This window comes from Myotis brandtii, unplaced genomic scaffold (genome assembly GCF_000412655.1).
Source record: "Myotis brandtii unplaced genomic scaffold, ASM41265v1 scaffold17, whole genome shotgun sequence".
Lineage (NCBI taxonomy): Eukaryota > Metazoa > Chordata > Mammalia > Chiroptera > Vespertilionidae > Myotis > Myotis brandtii.
In genome coordinates this window covers 1,756,018-1,775,131 of record NW_005356259.1, presented here as the reverse complement: position 1 = coordinate 1,775,131, position 19,114 = coordinate 1,756,018, and the positions used below count along the sequence as shown (strand labels likewise).

Below are 19,114 nucleotides of genomic sequence, written 5' to 3'. Positions count from 1 at the left end.
TACTAATGTTGTGGCCCCACCCCATAAGAAAGAAACAGAATTTCCGGAGGATGAGGCCCAGAAATCAGGATTTTAAAAATATTCCCAGGTGATTTTAATGTGCAGCCAAGGTTGAGAACCACTGGTATAGAGGAATGTTTTAATCAAAGGATTACCCTCTTCATCCCCCAAGTATAGCTATACCTGGCTATGGGAGGGACCCCTTACTGTGGGATTAATGGAATCTACATGTGTCCCGGCCTCCCTAATGTCATTTACATTGAATGGGTATGAGGTCTGACAATGGCTTGTAGAACAGAGAATGAGCCCTAGCTGTTGGCTAGAAATGTCCTTAATAAACATCCTTATTTTATTTTATTTATTTTTTTTTAAACTATATTTTATTGATTTTTCACAGAGAGGAAGGGAGAGGAATAGAGAGTTAGAAACATCGATCAGCTGCTTCCTGCACACCCCCCACTGGGGATGTGCCCGCAACCAAGGTACATGCCCTTGACCGGAATCGAACCTGGGACCCTTCAGTCCGCAGGCTGACGCTCTATCCACTGAGCCAAACCGGTTACGGCTAAACATCCTTATTTTTTTTTTAAAAAAAGACTAATTCTAGGCAAGGTAATAACAATACAGAACTCATTAATCAAAGGCAGTTACTTAAGAAGACTACTCCACCCTTGATTAATTAGATTGCCCTGGCCTACCTCATTTAAATGCTTTACAAGCAACTTAATTTCATTAGCTCGTTCCCTAGCACCTAGAACAGTATCCAGAACATAGTATATGCTCAATAAATATGAAATAATAGAATAGTTGCTATAATTGGGTGGTGGTGGTGGTGCTTAAATAACACTCAAGATTTCTTATAATATTTAGAGACAAGGTACTCAGAACTTAATGGTGATAAGCTGGAAGGGTTATTGATAGAAATTATTCAGATGATGGAGATGATAGTGGGGGCCATGGAAACTGAGGAAGAATGAATCTGAAACACTTGGGAAGGCACAGAAGACTGGATAACCAAATATAATAGGAGACTAGATAAAAAGTAGGATTAAAAAAAGGAACTGGGGTACTAATGGGTCCAAATAAGAAATGGAATGGAAGAAGTTGTGTGGAAAAGATTCAGTTTGAAGTTTGATTTTAGGGCACATACCTAGGTTACAGGTTCAATCTCTAGTCTGGGGGGAGAGGGGGTGCGAGTAAGGAAGGCAACCAATGTGATGTTTCTCTCTCACATCGATATTTCCTCCTCCCCTCCCCTGCCCTTCTGTCCCTTCCCCTCCTCTCTCCCCCCTCCCTCTCCCTTCCTCTCAAGTTAATAAAAAACATATCCTTGGAAAAGGATTTAAAAACACAACAAAAAAAACACACAAGATGGATGGAGAGTAATATTGGGGAGGATTGTGCCTTGAGGGCCAACCACATTTTAGCATAATAGGGGAAAGAGAAGCAATAAGAAAAAAAACAAAAAAGTTTCCAGAAGGAAATCAATCACTAAAATTCTTCAGTGGCAGGTATTTTGTTTTGTATTGTTTTGTTTTTAAGCGGTATCTTAGCCACTATGGGCTTTGAGAGCTAATATGTAAACTATCTTAGTGCTTGCTGTAGGGTGAAGTAGATGATTTAATTGTGAAAGTTATGTATCTAACAGCTGATTCAAAATAATGTGTCAAAAATATAAACTAGTGGTTAAAAAATATACATTTTTTTGGAGGTTACAAAGGGGAGAGATTAGTAGGGAGATAAGTTTTACAGCTAGAACAGTTTTTTTAGTTAACCTGGTCAGATTTTTGTTTATAGATGAGGAAACAGTCCTCGGGAGGTTGATCTTCTAGAGACCTCAAAAGCTAGTTTTGTGATAGAGATGTTTAAAGTTGGGAAGTTGAGAAGGTTTCAAGGAAGCACTGGTATTTAAGTGATCCTTGAAGATTTAATGAGATACTTATTTGGTGGGATGGATATAAATAAAGAAAAATAACTTTATAAAATTTGAAGGGGATGAGCAAGGATATGCCAACAATAGGAAAGAGACTGGCATAATTTATATATTGGAAAATTAGTATGGAATAAGGTAACCTGGTAAGTTCCAAGATTAGGAACTTGACTGTAAGTACTGTGAGCTACTATGCTTTTTTGAAGAGGTCAAAGTTAGGAAACTAGAGAGGTTTTGAAGTATATTTTGTTTAATGTTTAAGTAATTGTTCTAGAATAGAGCACTGGAGTCAATGTCCTCTCCTATCCCCCCCCCCCCCCCCCCCCCCCCCCGTTTTTTTTAAGATAAGACATCTGGGTCACAGCCCAGACCTACTAAATCAGTATCTCTGGGGTGAGGCTTAAGAATATGTCATTTTCTTTTATATCTATTGATTTCAGAGAGGAAGGCAGAGGGAAAGAGATAGAAACATCAATGATGAGAATCATTGATCGGCTGCCTCCTGCACGCCCCCTACTGGGGATCAAGCCTGCAACCCAGGCATGTGCCCTTGACTGGAATCGAACCTGGGTCAGGCTGACGCTCTGTCCACTGAGCCAAACCACCTAAGGCAGGAATATGTCATTTTCAACTGCCAACCCCAGATATATGAAAAGTAGCAGTTTGTGGATCTGTGTTTGAGAACCACTGGTTTAAGGTCAAGTGAATTACAACAGACTTTAACACTTCTTTATTATTCTGGTAGACTAGGTCTGAGATAAAATGTAGATGGATCAGAAAGGTTTGTTCAATTCCTGTTTATTGGAGTTGGTGCCCATTATTTTTATTATTTAAAATGTGTTTTTATTGATTTTAGGGAGAGAGAAGCATTAGTGTGAGAAACATTGGCTGCCTCCTACACCGCCCCTACTGGGGGATGGACCCTGTAACCCAGTCATGTGCCCTACCCAGAATGGAACCTGAGATCTCTGGATGCTTGGGATGATGCTCAACCAACTGAGCCACACAAACTAGGCTCTATTATAAAAGAAATGATTCAAAATAGTGATATGCCTGGCCGGTGTTGCTCAGTGGTTTAGCATCGACTCATGAACCAAGAGGTTGCGCAGGTTGCAGGCTGATCCCCAGTAGGGGGTGTGCAGGACCAGCCGATGTATGTTTGTCTCTCATCGATGTTTATCTCTCTATCCCTCTCCTTTCCTCTCTCTAAAAAAGAAAAGGATGCCTTATCTGATGGAATACTTATTTGAATGCTAAAAGAATAAATAAAGCAAGCCCTATCTGGTTTGGTTCAGTGGATAGAGCATTGGCCTGAGGACTGAAGCCCAGTTGGCGCTTGCGGTAGGAACCAATCGACGTTTCTTGTTCTCTGTCTCTCCCCTTCCCTCCTACTCTCTCTAAAAATCAATAGAAAAAAAATATCCTTGGGTGAGGATTAACAAAACAAAAAATAAAAACAAGAATGAACCAACTTAATAATCTACTAGTATATAAAATATATATGCGATGCCCTCCTGGTGGGGCTCAGTGGATTGAGCGTTGGTCCCTCTGGTTCATTTCCCGGTCTATGTGCTCGGTTTATGTGCTGTGGGCTCCATCCCCAGTAGGGGGCATGCAGGAGGCAGCTGATTGATGTTTATTATTGATGTTTCTATCTATCTCTCAAAAAAAATCAATAAAAATGTAATTTATGTATCTATACGTGTGATTAAAAGAAATGCATGAGCTTTGTTGTTATGTTTGATTTTTAATTACAACAGACTTTAACACTTCTTTTTGGAAGAGTATTGTTTTCTTCCTTTGGACAAATGGAATTTACAAATGAAATTAATTTCTTACGTTACATGTTGAGTCAGTAATTATTTTCTTTTAGCCTGTGATGTTTCAAACTATTCTCCAGAACGCCTTAGGGTTTTCATGCAACTCAACTGGTATGTGGATGATATACTGATACGCAAGCAGGAACATACCCTTACAACCCTGTTTAACCACAGACAGAAAAATATGTCATAGCAAATATGAGGAGCAAATGCCTACTGTGCTCATTAGCAGACATTACTTGTGGCCTTCTCTCATTATACCTGGCTGTGGCCTCCTTAACACAACACATCAAGTTGACACTAGCAATCACTGAGAAAACTATAGGAGATTAAAACAATTTTTTTCATTCTAGAACAAAATAGATGCTTAGATTTCTGTGTACAATTTGATCTGTAGGAAAGTTTCTGTCAATACTCAAAGTTTGAAGGTCACCATTTTAATGCAATTTATAAAATTAAATGTGTATTTTTGAGGTAATTATAGATTCACATGCAGTTGTAAGAAATAACACAGAGAAATTCTATGTACCCTTTACCCAGTTTTCCTCAATGATGATAGCATCTTGTAAAGCTGTAATACAGTTTCGTGACTAGAATTATTTTTTTCTGTGCCCAGATATTTTGTTTTTTTTATTTTTTATTGAATTTATTGGGGTGACATTGCTTCACAAAACCATATAGGTTTCAAGGATACAACTCAATAAATCAAATCATCTACACACTGCATCATGCACCTATCTCCCAAAGCAAAGTCTCTTTCTGTCCCCATTTATTCTTCCTTTGCTCACATCCACCTACCCACAACCCCCTTTCCTCTGGCTATTACTAGAGGGAATATGTGTTTATGTGTTGTGTTATATACATATATAGATATACATATATGTGTGTGTGTGTGTGCGCGCGCGCGCTTTCTTTTTCTTATTCTCTGCCTTTTTTCTTCTAGCCTCCCAACTCCCCTTGCCTCTGATAACTGTCATACTGTACCATGTATTCATGCCTCTGTTTCTATTTTGCTCTCATGACCAAATTATTGAAATTGATACAATCCACACATTTTTGTTCAGGTGTCCCCATTTTAACTTGTGTGTGTGTGTGTGTGTGTGTGTGTGTGTGTATCACCTGTAGGTTTCGGTATCCACTACCATAATTAACATACAGAATAGTTTCATCACTACAAGAATCCCTGATGTTGCCCTCTTATAACTACACTAATCTGTTCTCCTTTTTTATAATTTGTCATTCAAGAATGTTATATAAATGGAATTATACAGTATATGACCTTTAGGGAGTGGTGTTTTTTTTGTGGGTTTTTTTTCCTACTCAGCATAATTTCTTTGAGATTTATCCAATGTGTTACATCTATCAGTAGTTTGTTCCTTTTATGTTGCTAAGTAGTATTCCATTTAATGTTATGTTTTTATTTGGTAGTTACCACATAGAATATGCAGCTTCAGAATTTTCCTTTTAGGACATGTTGTTGCCTTGGCTGGTTTGGCTCAGTGGATAGAATGTCAGCCTGTGGACTGACGGGTCCTGGGTTCAATTCTGGTCAAGGGCACATGCCCAGGTTGCTGACTGGATCCCCATAGGGGGCATGCAGGAGCCAGCCAATCAGTTATTCTTTCTCATCATTGATGTTTCTATCTTTCTCTCCCTCTCCCTCTCTCTCTGAAATCAATAAAAATATATTTTTTAAAAAAGAACATGTCTCTCATTTTCTTTTGTTAACTTCTCTGACTGTTTTCTCCTACTATCTCAATCCCCAACTCTCCCAGGACTACTGAGATCACAATTTAAAAGTTACTCCTGTAGATAACAGTATTTTTTAAAAAAATACATTTTTATTGATTTCAGAGAGGAAGGAAGAGAAACATCAGTGATGAGAGAGTCATTGATTGGCTTCCTCCTGCACGCCCCCTACTGGGGATCAAGCCCACAACCCGGCATGTGCTATTGACCGGAATTGAACTTGGGACCCTCCAGTCCACAGGCCGACGCTTTATCCACTGTGCCAAACCAGAAAGGGCAATAACGGTATTTTTTACCTGAAATTTCAGAACCCATTTATATGCGTGGTATTATGCTTTAAAGTGCTCACAATTTTTTTACATAAAAGTAAATTTTATGTGATTATTATAAGTTTGAAAATTCTTTTTCTGCATTTGTATATTGAGCAGTACATTCTAAGATATATGGTTGTAGGCCATATGGCAAGTGAAAAAAGGGAATAGGTAACTTTTAAAATGAAATCGCTTTTGTTAGTTTTATTCTCTGGTATGAACAAAGACTAAACTCATTCTAAGAACAGTTTTATGTGTGTAGGAAAAAGATACCGTACATTTATACCTGTAGACTCTGATCTAATCAGATTTCAACCACTGAATTGCCCCTTGTATAAAAGGCCACATTTTACTAGATTTTACAAAAGAGGTTAGTGATCTCTAACACTTTGGGGCATGACAGATACTAATAAAAAATAATAGCAATGGGCCTGGTCCAGCGTTGCTCAGTGATTGAGCATGGACCTATGAACCAGGAGGTCACCATTCAATTCCCGGTCAGGGCATGTACCTGGGTTGCAGGCTTGATCTCCAATGTGTGGTGTGCAGGATACAGTTGATCAATGGTTCTCTCTCATCATTGATGTTTCTGTCTCTCTCTCCCTCTCCCTTCCTCTCTGAACTCAGTAAAAATATGTTTAAAAAATAGCAATGATGCATTAAAAAACTGAATAGTATTGAAATTAAATATTTTAATTTGAGAGGATCATGGAGTGGTGATGGAGTATACAAGTACTTTAGCTAGTTGCAGAATTGATGTTTAGAATACCTTCCCAAAAAATCTTGTAGAAAGAATGGTACCGCCTTAGCTCAGTGGATAGAGTGTCGGCCTGCAGACAGAAGGGTCCCAGGTTCGATTCCGGCCAGTATCTCAATTGCAGGCTCCTTCCCGCTCCGGCCCTGGTCAGGGTGTGCGTAGGAGGCAACCAACCGATGTGTTTCTCTCATATCAATATTTCTCTCTGTCTTTGCTTCTCTCTCCCACTTTCCAAAAAATCAATGGAAAAATATCTGCAGGTGAGGATTAAAAAAAAAAAAAAAGAATGGTATCCCCTTAAATAATGCCAAACAAATAGATCACTATATTATATTCATACATGTATTTTTTAAATTAATGGACTTTATTTTTTAGAGCAATTTTAGGTTCACCTCAGAATTGAATGGAAAGTATAGAGTTCCCACATGCCTCCTCCCATACAGGCACAGCCCTGCCCACCATCAACATTCTTCATCATTATGGTACAGTTGGGTGGAATTGTACTAAATATGATAGTGAAACTGTGAAACTCTCTGTTAGTGCATGAACATGTGCTTTTTGAACAGTTAATTTTATATATAGGTTTCCATTTTTCAAGTAGGTCCACCAACATTAACCCTGACTACAAGAAGACAGATTTTTCTAGAGATTTTATTTGCTGTGAAAATATTAGTGTAAGTTGAATTGGTGAATTTCTTTGTTTTCAGGAACCAAATGGTTATTTAAGGGAGACCCAAGCTAAAAATATTTTTTCCAACTTAAAATGTAACTGGGTAGATAGGTAGTCTTTGCTTAACAAATAGTTCTGTTTATAAGGAATTGAATATACTTCTGCATGCATTGGTACTCTCAAATTTGGAACATGGTTCCCTTAATATATGGGTTGCTTTAAATTCACTAGTGAGGTATCTGTTTGTGAAAAGATTGGGGAATTTGAATATCTCTATTCTTTTATTGTGTGCTTTATACCATCCCGGAAATATTTTAAGCACAAATTTTAGACTTTAAACCCATGCATCTCTACTTTGGTAGTGTTTTAAATGCATTGTTGTGAAATGGATTCATGTTTATAAGTAGACCAGGTTTGGGAAAGGAACAAGGTGGGTTTTGATAATGTTCTCTCATTTAGTGTGCCAGATGTTCTGGAGTGAGACTTTTACATATTTATTTAATTTCTCTTTTTGAGAGAGACAGTTGTCAATTTTCCCCCCTGAAGTGTACATTCTAGATTATTTATTTGACTAATTATCTGGCAAATTTTAATTTCAGACAAACTAATGTGTAGGCTCTGAAATCAGACTGCTAGGGAGCAAATCCTGATTGTACTATTTATTAGCTATGGAACTTTGGACAAGTTTAACCTCTCTGCCTTATCTATAAAATGGGGATAATAAATATACTCTTTATAAGGATTAAGGCTCTTTGTAAAGATTAAGCATTGTAAGCAATCAGTATTTGTTAAAACAGTTATAACCTCAGTTGGGGAGGTTTGCGTATCAATCAGGTAAATGCTAATGGAGCACTGTCTGATACTAATACTAACCCAGTTGGAGAAATACATAATTGATTCTGTTGTCAATTTTTTTAAAGCCTTTTAGAATCTGATACTTATTCTGTTGTTTCAGTGATCAGGAATAATCTGTTAATGTACTTGGACTAAGATTTAAACTGTAAGATTATCAACCTAACCTACCTCCATTTGAGTTGAAGCCTAGAATAGTGGAATGACTTGCCCATAGTTTCATAAGTAGTAACTTGGTAACAGGTCTTGATCAATCAGTATTATTTTTATTACTAGTGGCCTGGTGCACGAAATTCGTGCATGGGAGGGGGTGTGTCCTTCAGCCCGGCCTGCACCCTCTCCAATCTGGGATCCCTCTCACAATCCGGAACTGCTGGCTCCCAACCACTCGCCTGCCTGCCTGCCTGCCTGATTGCCCCTAACCACTTATGCCTGCCAGCCTGATCGATGCCTAGCTGCTCCCTTGCCAGCCCGATTGCCCCCAACTGCACTCCCCTGCCAGCCTGGTCACCCCTAATTGCCCTCTCCTGCAGGCCTGATGGCCCTGAACTGCCCTCTCCTGCTTGCCTGATCACCCCTAACCACCTCTGCCTTGGCCCCCACCACCATGGCTGGGGCAGCCAAGGAAGCCAAGCCTCCTGCCCACTCTCTGGCCAGCTTGGCTTCCTTGGTTGCCCCAGAAAGCCAAGCCTCCCGCCAGCTCCGTGGCGGCCAGCACCACCATCTTTGTTGCATCAATTTGCATGTTCCCTCGTTATTGGCTGTGGGCGCCGCCATCTTTATCGTGAAGTGGTGGTTAATTTGCATGTATTCTTTTATTAGATAGGATACCCTAGTCAACTGCTAGAAATAAAATCTTAAATGAATATGGGGGCAGTGTAATTTCTAATCCTCCTATATAATAGAAGCCTAATATGCAAATCAACTGAATGGTGGAATGACCCATTGCTATGACGTGCACTGACCACCAGGGGGCAGATGCTCAATGCAGGATCTGCCCGCAGGTCCCAGGCCAGCCAAGGCAGTTGCCAGTGGGGGGCCCCCTGATTGCCCTGCTGGTCGCCCCGCAGTGGGAGGCAACTGGCAGCAGCGGGGGGTGCGGGTGGGGCAGCCGGGCTGGTGAGCGGGTGGCGCCACACCAGCCAAGGCAGGGGCCCACTAATTGCCCCACTGGTTGCCCCATAGATTGGTCCTGATTGCCGGCCAGGCCTAGGGAATTTCGTGCATGAATTTCGTGCTCTGGGCCTGTAGTTTATAATGAAATCTCTGGTTTATGGTCCCTTACAATTTCTTTCAAGTTTCTTTAATTCATTTCTATTACTAATTTCAGCCCAAAATTCATCTCTTTATTCTCTTAGTAATACATGTCGAAAATATAAACATTGTGTAAAGTGCTTATAAAGGACAGAAAGGTAATAATAAATGACCCTTTCCTCAAAGAGATTATTTTAGATTGGGCACTTTTATTTGTAATGTTGGAGGAAAAATTTCCTCATATTTTCATCCTGTCTGCCTTTGAGTATCATATTCATCTTTTCAGTAGTACTTTTTGTTTTCTGAACTTTTTAACCTAGTCTTAAAAGCAGCTTTAATTATCCAGTTTTTTTGATAAGAGTGTTTTCTAATTTAATGGCTTTTCCTTGCCTTTTATCTTGTTTTTCCTACTTTAGGGTTTTGTTTGTTTTGGTATTGTTGCCATTGTTTTGCTAAATCTGTTTTTAATATTGTATTTTCCCAGTTTGCTTTTAGTTTGGTTTTTTTCCCAGCTTTAATTGTTGCCTTTAGTTGTGTTTATATTTATATGTATAAAAAAGTAAAGAACAAATTTATTTCCTTAAGAATTAGCTGCTATATTTGTGTGAGTCCCTTCGGTTTTAGGTGCCATGTTTGACAAAAGTACCTATAATTTTATGCCATTTAAAAACAGCTCAATATTCCTATGTTCACTTGGTTTCTAGGTCTATTCTGGATAGCAGGTTTTGTGAAGACATTTATTCTTTCTTGGACCTCAGATTTACCAGTCATCTCATGGTATTTCCTTTTATATTATTTTTTTAAAGGTTGTCATTCTCAGTGTATTTTGTATATATTTTACTTGCCAGTTGGATAAACCAGTTTTTTTGATTCACATATAAGATGTGAAAGTTTTGTGCTAATTGTTTGGATTGTATTGAATTGTTGTTCCTCTAGTTACACATACTGTGTTATAAGCTTACATCTTTTCTGCTTATTACATTGGTTTTCTCTTTTCTTATTTTTTTAAGGCACAATTATTTGACTCTAATGAATTTATGATTTTTATTAAGTATCAACTGGATTTTTAAACTGTGAGTTTCCTGGGTATAGAGTTTTTGATATAGTGAAGTTATTTGCCAACTTAGGGTCTCAATAGATATGACCTCTTGTCTTCTGACCCTTTTGTGAGCAAATTACTGAGTTCTTCTCTATTGAATCAAACTCGGAGTCTGTGATTCTGTTTCAGATGTGGTGATGTGTCTTTGTCCTGGGGATGAGCTTCTGTGTTTTTAGAGAGATGCTTTTCTGGAGAAGGTGTCATATAGTTGTTTTTGTAGCACTTAATTGTATAGATTGGCAACTCATTTGATTAACGAGGCCAGAGCTGCAATTTTACCCCTGGTGCTCTAATTCATTCACCAATATTTTGTAGAATAGCTTTTATGTTCCAAAAACTGCACGAGGGCTTGAGAGACAGGCAGTACTCACACAAATATAAGCTATTGTCTGAAATAGGCTTATGACAAACTCTTTACTGATGTTTAAAAACAGCTTAAATGTAGTGTTTATTGAGGATTGTATATTTACATAAAATAGGGTGTGCTACTAAGTACATACTCAAAAAATATTCAAAAAAAGTTGGAAATAGTCAGTTACCTAAAAGAATGCACAATGATTAGCTTTCTGCTTCCCATTTTTTGTCTGGCTTTAATGTTTTTATTGATTTTATTTAGAGAGAGAAAGGAAGGGAGAGGCATAGAAACATTGATGAGAGAGAAACATCAATCGGGAATTGAGCCCCCAACCCGGGTATGTGCCCTGACCGGGAATCAAACTGTTGACCTCTTGGTTCATGGGTTGACGCTCAACCACGGAGCCACACTGGCCGGGTGTACCTCTGGTTTTAAAAAAAGCAGCTAGATATTTAACAGCATCTACCTAAAATATAAGATTTCCTATTAATTTAACATAAAGAAAAGTAAAAGAAAACATCTACCAACTAGTTGTTACCAAGAGGAAGAAAAAATATTTTTTTAATTGTAATTGTTATCTGTTATTATGTCCAAGTTTCCAGCATTTTAAAGATATATAGAATGACAGTTGAATAGAATAAACTTACAGTTTTGTATATTGCTTGTATTTAATTGTTTTTAAAGGACAATTTGTTTAAAAAATAGATTTTTTACTGATTTCAGAGAGGGAAGGAGTTAGGGAGGGACGGAGAGAGAAAGAGCGAGAAACATCAATGATGAGAAAGAGTCATTGATTGGCTGCCTTCTGCACGCCCCACACTGGGGATCGAGTCTGCAACCTGGGCATGTGCCCTTGACAGGAATCGAGCCTGGGACCCTTCAGTCCGCAGGCCAACACTATATCCACTGATCAAACTAGCTAGGGCTAAAGGACAATTTTAATTTGATGGAGCAAACCATAAAAAACATGGCAAGTAGAGAACTATAATTACTTTATTTTCAAAAATAATTAGAAGATTCTCTTTAAATGAGAACTAGAGAGTTTTTCTATCCACACTTTCTTTGTGTATGATGATGTAAGAGCAACTTTTCTTACGTGGCTACCCCTTATTGGTTGGTAAATGTGTTTAGTGAAGTGCTTTGCATTCATTATTTCCTTTTCTTCACAGAAACACTAATAAAGCCCCGTTTTATAAACAAGGAACCTGATGCTTAGGTTCAGTGCTTACATTTTAAACTTTTAGGTACAATTGCCTGTTATTGTATACTAGAGACCCAGTGCACGAAATTTGGGCACCGGTAGGGTCCCTAGGCCTGGCTGGCAATCAGGGCCTTCCTTTCCCCGGCTGCCGGCTGGGGTTCCTTTGTTCTGCGCTGCCCCCCTGGTGGTCAGTGCACATCATAGCAAGCGGTCAAGCTCCCGAGGGGACAATTTGCATATTAGCCTTTTATTATATAGGATTTTTATTATAACAATTTGTAATTTATTAGCTCTTCCCTAGTTTAAAAGTAAAGACTAGCCTTCTTGGAGAATTGAAACCACCATTATCACCTTATTTCCCTATTTTGGTATTTTCCCCCATAAGGTATGAGCCCACAAAACTGCATCATCTTTTAAATAGGCATTAACCCTGAGTATTCTCAAGCTTACTTATAAAAAATTAAAGATAAACATAAGAATTACTATTTGAATAAACTGCTTTTCATTATTTCAGGTATAACATGACAAGGACAGTTTTGACTTGATCTTTTTCTGTTTATAGGATTATCTGTTTTGTTCCTGAGTTGTCACTGCTGAAAAAATTTTGAGTAGATATTCCACAAACAATATATATTGCAGGTTTTATACAGTGAGTTTAGATTTAAAAGATTGATGTTGAAACTGAATATATTTTTGTTACTATGGTAAATTTGTTTAAAAAGACACACTTCAAGAATATTAGTTTTCTCTACTAGTGATCTGTAAAAAGACATGGAGAACCCAACCCCCTCAATGTACATGTATTTCTGTAGTATGGAAAATATTAACCACTGTAAAACAGTTGATTTTATTACAAATAACATAGCTTACCTTTATATACATATATACAGAGTGGAATTGATTAGAATCCTGGTTTTATCTCTCAAACTGAGCAAACTTCGTTAAGTTATTTAACTTTTTTTGCTGTTGTGTCCCTTAGTGGTAAAGTGGAGATTCCTACTAGTATCTCAGCATTGTGGGGATTAAATAGATCATCCATGTGAAAGTTTAGATGCTACTTAGTCCATAGTGAGTATTCAATATTTGTTAGTTTATTGTTAGATCACACTGAACAAGAAGACTTGTTTTTGGATACTAGTGCTGTAAGAAATTCCATTTTGTCTTTTAAAATGAATAATATTTGTTGGTTCTTCACTAAGGAATATAAATAGTAATCCTTCTTTTGGCATTCTAAGTTCATTTCCTAAGGAAGATTATGACGCAGAAACTTTCATTTGATCACAATCACATAGCTTAATTCCAGAAAAATAAATGAAATAGACTCCCTGAGCAAATTCTAATTTATTTCAATATTTTAATAAAGAATGCTTTCCTCGTGTGTTTTATTTACTGTTAATTGTTAAAATGTGGCTGTTGCTAGGACTAGGCAGAGGATTCTTAACTTTTTGTTCTCTTTTCTTTTAAACAGGGTTTGTGGATGCACTTAGATGTTTGCAATGAGCACTGTGGCTGGCATGCCCCAGTGTTTTGGATACCAATGCATAGGACTCCATAGTAATCGAATTTATCAGAGGCGAACGTCATGAGCATAGTGATCCCATTGGGGGTTGATACAGCAGAAACGTCATACTTGGAAATGGCTGCAGGCTCAGAGTAAGTATTTAAAGATTTTTGGATAGGACAAGGCAAAATATTTCATACAATTATTTTAGCACAACCAAGCAGTGCTTGATTTGCATTTATATTTTTCTTACTTTAGACTCTTGCCTAAAATAAAATATCAGAAGGTAAAGGCAAAAATCCCTTTAACTAAAATTACTTTCATAAATAACTTTTGAATCAAAATGATGTATCTTTTTCTAATTATTTTTGTCTTTTCCATTTGCTAATTGTTGACATCAAGAATTAATATATAATTGGTTATTGTTTTTTTAGATTATAAGATTTGTCATGTTTATATTGGAATATAATTTAGTTTTAAATTTGAATCTTTAATATCCATTTAAACATGGGGTTTGCTTTGTGTGTTTTTAAAAGTTGAGTAAAAATCAAAATTCAAGTTCTTTTTAAATAAGAAAAAGGGAGTGTTTCCTGCTGTATGTTTATTTTGACATTTTTTGCTTTTTTTAAAAATATATTTTATTGATTTTTTTACAGAGAGGAAGGGAGAGAGATAGAGTTAGAAACATCGATGAGAGAGAAACATCGATCAGCTGCCTCCTGCACATCTCCTACCGGGAGTGTGAAGCTACATAATTTTTTCAAAATAAGATGCTTTTTAAAAAGAGAATTACATTTTATTGTACTCAGGTGGCTATATACTGTTATTAATTATATGTTAGTTACTTTAAAGAGAAAAGATTGTACAGTTAAAATATAGTATACCACTAATGAATTAAACTGATGTAAAATTTAACACAGATGGACCTGGAAATTATTATGCTGAAATGAAATAAGCCAGTTAGAGAAAGACAAGTACCATATGATTTCACCTTTGTGTGCAATCTAATGAACAAAGTAAACTAACAAAGTGGAGACAAGACTCATGGATACAGAGAACAGACTGACAGTGGTCACAGGGCAGGAGAAGGGGACTGGGGGAGATGGGTGGAGGCATTAAAATAATGGACACAGACATCAGTATGGTGATTGCCACAGAGAAGGAGAGAGTGGAGGGAAGTAGAAGAGGGTAAAGGAGGCATAAGTGGTGATGGAAGGAGATTCAACTTGGGGTGGTAAACACAAAATACAATATACAGATGATGTATTGTAGAATTGTATACCTGAAACGTATAATTTATTAACCAGTGTCACCCTCCAAAATTTTAATTAAAAAAAAACAAAAAAGAAAGTAAAAGAGGGCTTGGATTGAAGTGTTAATGTGATTCTTTTTGACTCCCAATTTCTGAGATTACATTTTTACCACCTGTATTTTGCTATAGTATTTGGTAATAATTTCAGTGTCACTAGAGCCACCTGCTGACAGAATTTATTAATTTGTTGAATTGGTTGGGCACTACTAGCCTGAATTTATATTATTGAAGGTACTGAAATGTTTTGTATATAATGAAATGTTTTCAGTAGCTTTTTATTTATTCACTAGAGGCCCGATGCATGAAATTTGTGCGAGGGTAGGCCTTCACAGCCCCGGCTGCCTCGGCCCTTGCAGCCCAGGCTTCGTCCGGAAGGTTGTCTGGACGTTTGTTCTGCTGTTTGGCTGTTCGGTTGATTTGCATATTATGCTTTTATTATTATAGATTTTTCACTAGTGCTTAACATTTAAAATATATATATATTTTATTTTTCACAAAGAGGAAGAGAGAGGGATAGAGAGTTAGAAACATCAATCAGCTGCCTCCTGCACACCCCCTACTGGGGATGTGCCCGCAACCAAGGTACATGCCCTTGACCGGAATCACACCTGGGACCCTTCAAGTCCACAGGCTGACACTCTGTCCACTGAGCCAAACCAGTTAGGGCTAGTGCTTAACATTTTTGCTTATGGTTGCTTTACATTTAATCCACTATCAAGAAACTAATACTTTTCTGCTGCTCTTCAAGTGTTGATTTGCTTATCTTAATTCAGAAGTACTTTCACTTAAGTGTGGTTTTGTTTTAATATTAAAAACCTATTTTAAAGTACTATCCTAGCATTGTTTAGAACTATTCTTAGAATGATGCTGAATTTCTCATTTGTTTCATACTTAATTATAAATAATTTTTTTCACTTGTGATACTGAATACAGAAGTCACTATACCCATACAACTCTCTATAACATATTGTATAATATCTCTTAACCATCCCAGCAAAAATTCAGGCAGGCATGATTCCCATTTCACAAAAGAAATGCAGCTCAAGGAGATTAACAAATTTACCTAAGACTACATAATTAATAAAAACTAGAGTTAGGTTTGAACCCAGGGTTGCTTAGCTCTAGATTCATGCTGCCACATAGGTCAAAAGAGCCAGATTTTGTAAAGATGAGTAAAATGAAGCAAAATGCCACATGTGATAAAATGAGGACAGTTGTTATGCAAAACCTGTTCTCCATTTAAAAAATTTTCTTGTATACTATTGTAATGTGTCTAATTTACTATGTCTTTGAAAAATAATAGATCATAACAAGGATGAAAGAAATGGAAAGTTTTGATCACAAATCTGAAGGAGCATGTGGAGAACTCACGGAGATCTTTTACACCCATTATTTAACATTTAGGGAGCCAATTTATCCACGTGCCATCACTGATACCCAAGTGTGTGTTATTGAATGTTTTAACATTAAAAGTAAAATTAGAGGTTTTGCCTAAAATACTGGTATAAACTTCTTATTAAAATTCAACTATATTTTGAAGGTTTATTACAGGGAAGAAATTAAGTTTTTGATGAGGAAGAAGGAATTATAAAAGTCCAATTTCTGAGGTATCAGAGCTTATTCAATTATTCTATAAATTTATTTTTCTCTAAATGCCACTCTTAATTTAATGATTAGCACTTTTCTTTTTTTAAATCTTAAATTCAGTTCACCAAACTTAAATGTCTGAACTAAGAATGTATAATGTGGGTTGGATGATCATTTCTGATGGCTTTTTAAAGAAAATGGATATCCTCCTATATAATAAAAGGCTAATATGCAAATCGACCGAACGGTGGAATGACCAGTCACTATGACGTGCACTGACCACCAGGGGGCAGATGCTCAATGCAGGCGCTGCCCCTTGGTGGTCAGTGTGCTCCCACAGGGGAAGCGCTGTTCAGCCAGAAGCCCTAAGCCGGGTTCACGGCTGGTGAGCGCAGCAGCAGGGAGCGGGCCTAAACCATCAGTCGGACATCCCCCTGAGGGCTCCTGGACTGCGGGAGGGCGCAGGCTGGGCTGAGGGGGCCCCCCCCCCCACCCTGAGTGCACGAATTTCATGCGCCGGACCTCTAGTTTTGATATAAACAAATAAGATTTTAAATTTGTAAAGTGGTCCAGAAAAATGTGGCAACATTACGTAGATTACTATAAACAGAATGGTAGTTGTTTTGTCTTCTAAGATCTTGACAATAATTTAGAACTAAAACACATTTGAAAATACTTATTTTCATTTTTAAGAATGGAAATATTGCATAAAAATTTTAATGACCAAAAATGCTCTCCATATTTGTTAAGTTTGTGAAGTAATGAAAATTAAATGGCACATATTCAGGATTACCAGAACTCAAAGGCTTTGTGTAACTTCCTAATAAAGTAACACATACTATTATTTTGTAATACAAAAATGAGGTAAAGCTATTTACCTCATTATGTCGCTAATCCACAGGCATAAATAGCACTCTAGTCAATTTTGCAGAAATAGTGGGGACAATTTGGTGGGAAAAGTGCTAGACCAACTTAAGAGATCTGGGCTTAATATTTTCTTTACTATTATAACACCATGTGACTTAGAGGGTTTATATGGCAGGTCCCAAGGATACACAATGAGTTAGTAGTAGAGTTAGGGCTTGAATCTAGAGTTTGTGACACTTAGATCAGTCATCTCCTTGTCTGTAAAACTGGAGGTTGGACAACATGATCTTTAAAATACCTTTAAGGGCAGTGCCTGAACATCACTTTGGAGCAGCATAGATTCTGTTTTCTGAGTAGTTCCTGTCCTACTCTATCCTACACCAAGCAGGACTTAGCAGCTGACCCTTCACCCCTAGCTTCATGACATCATTGTCAGGGGGTCCAGAAACTGCTCTCACACTAAACCTATCTAGACTCAGCAGGAACAGATATACTACCACCTGTTCTAGGCCAGAGCAAATCTACTTCCAGTCTGAGGAAAAGAAACCATATCCTGAACACTCCCTTGGGGCCAGATGCAAAGCAGTCCTACCACATCTTTGTTCTACCTGCGCTACTTACTACATCTTTGTAACATCATATCACCTTTTTCAGACCCCCAACATCACCCCAAGGGATCAGAGGTGGGGCCCGAGAATGACTAATTTAGATTAAATCTTAACCTTGTCAGTATTATCTGTGCCTCTCTTTCCTTTAATTCCTTGGACACTGTCTAAATTGTAGGCCCATTCAGATGTTTGAATTCTTTCATTGTTCTTCCTTTTATTAATTCTTTTATAGGCTGCATATAATTTGGCTTTTACTTTAACCATGTTACTATCACACTGGAGTAAATGCATAGCTTTCAGGCCTTTTATTGCTTGTTTTCTTAGCAGGATTTGATACTATTGACTCTTCTTACCTTTGGCTTTAGGGGTTTTCTTTTTCTTTTAATTGTAGTAAAATATGCATAACATAAAACTTACCAGTTTAACTATTTTTAAGTATACAATTCAGTGTCATTAAGTACTATCAGTGTTGTGCAGCTATCACTACTGTTTCCAGAGTAAATATGTAAGACTTAGAACAATATGGTTTCTGTGCAGCTACTCAGCTCTGTTGTAGTGGAAAGCCACACAGTATGTACAAATGAATGGGCATGACTGTGTTCCATTAAAACTTTATTTACAAAGTTAGGCAGTAGGCTGGGTTTGGCTCCGGGCGGCGGGATCCTAATTTGCTGACGTCTTGTTTAGAAAGAGTGAATCTTGAGGAGGTACAGTTTCTAATAAAGAATACCATTTTTCTCTGATTTCATTGGCATAATAAAGTACTACTAGTTCAGTGGTATGACTTGCTTTAAAATTATAGCAACAGCGGGTTTGGCTCAGTGGATAAAGCATGGGCCCGCGGGGTGAAGGGCCCTGGGTTTGATTCTGGTCAAGGGAACATACCTTGGTTGTAGGCTTGATCCCAGTGCAGGAGGCAACTAATTGATCACATGGATGTTTCTCTCTCCTCCTCCCTTCCACTTTCTCTAAAAATCAATGGAAAAATATCCTCAGGTGAGGATTCACAACAACAAAACAAATTTTAAAAATAGCTAAAATTGTAACAACAACTTCATAAGAATTTATTTTTTTTATTCTTTTTTAATTTTTTAAATATATTTTATTGATTTTTTACAGAGAGGAAGGGAGAGGGATAGAGAGTTAGAAACATCGATGAGAGAGAAACATCGACCAGCCGCCTCCTGCACACTCCCCACTGGGGATGTGCCCGCAACCAAGGCACATGCCCTTGACCGGAA

General features: G+C 37.6%; 1 protein-coding gene across 4 annotated transcripts in view; it reads left to right on the top strand.

The window, feature by feature from the left end:
• Window positions 1-19,114, top strand: part of KMT2E (lysine (K)-specific methyltransferase 2E) — an 89,637-nt gene that overhangs the window by 15,404 nt on the left and 55,119 nt on the right. The window contains exons 1-4 of one of the 4 annotated variants that reach the window (XM_014536951.1): window positions 7,178-7,241; window positions 9,448-9,501; window positions 10,048-10,120; window positions 13,467-13,651. In XM_014536951.1, the coding sequence (XP_014392437.1) occupies window positions 13,581-13,651 (71 nt within the window). In that variant the 5' untranslated portion in view covers window positions 7,178-7,241; window positions 9,448-9,501; window positions 10,048-10,120; window positions 13,467-13,580. Of the gene's footprint in view, window positions 1-1,322; window positions 1,512-7,177; window positions 7,242-9,447; window positions 9,502-10,047; window positions 10,121-13,466; window positions 13,652-19,114 lie in introns of those variants that run through there. The other 3 variants (XM_014536952.1, XM_005862888.2, XM_005862889.2) reach the window with 3 other exon arrangements.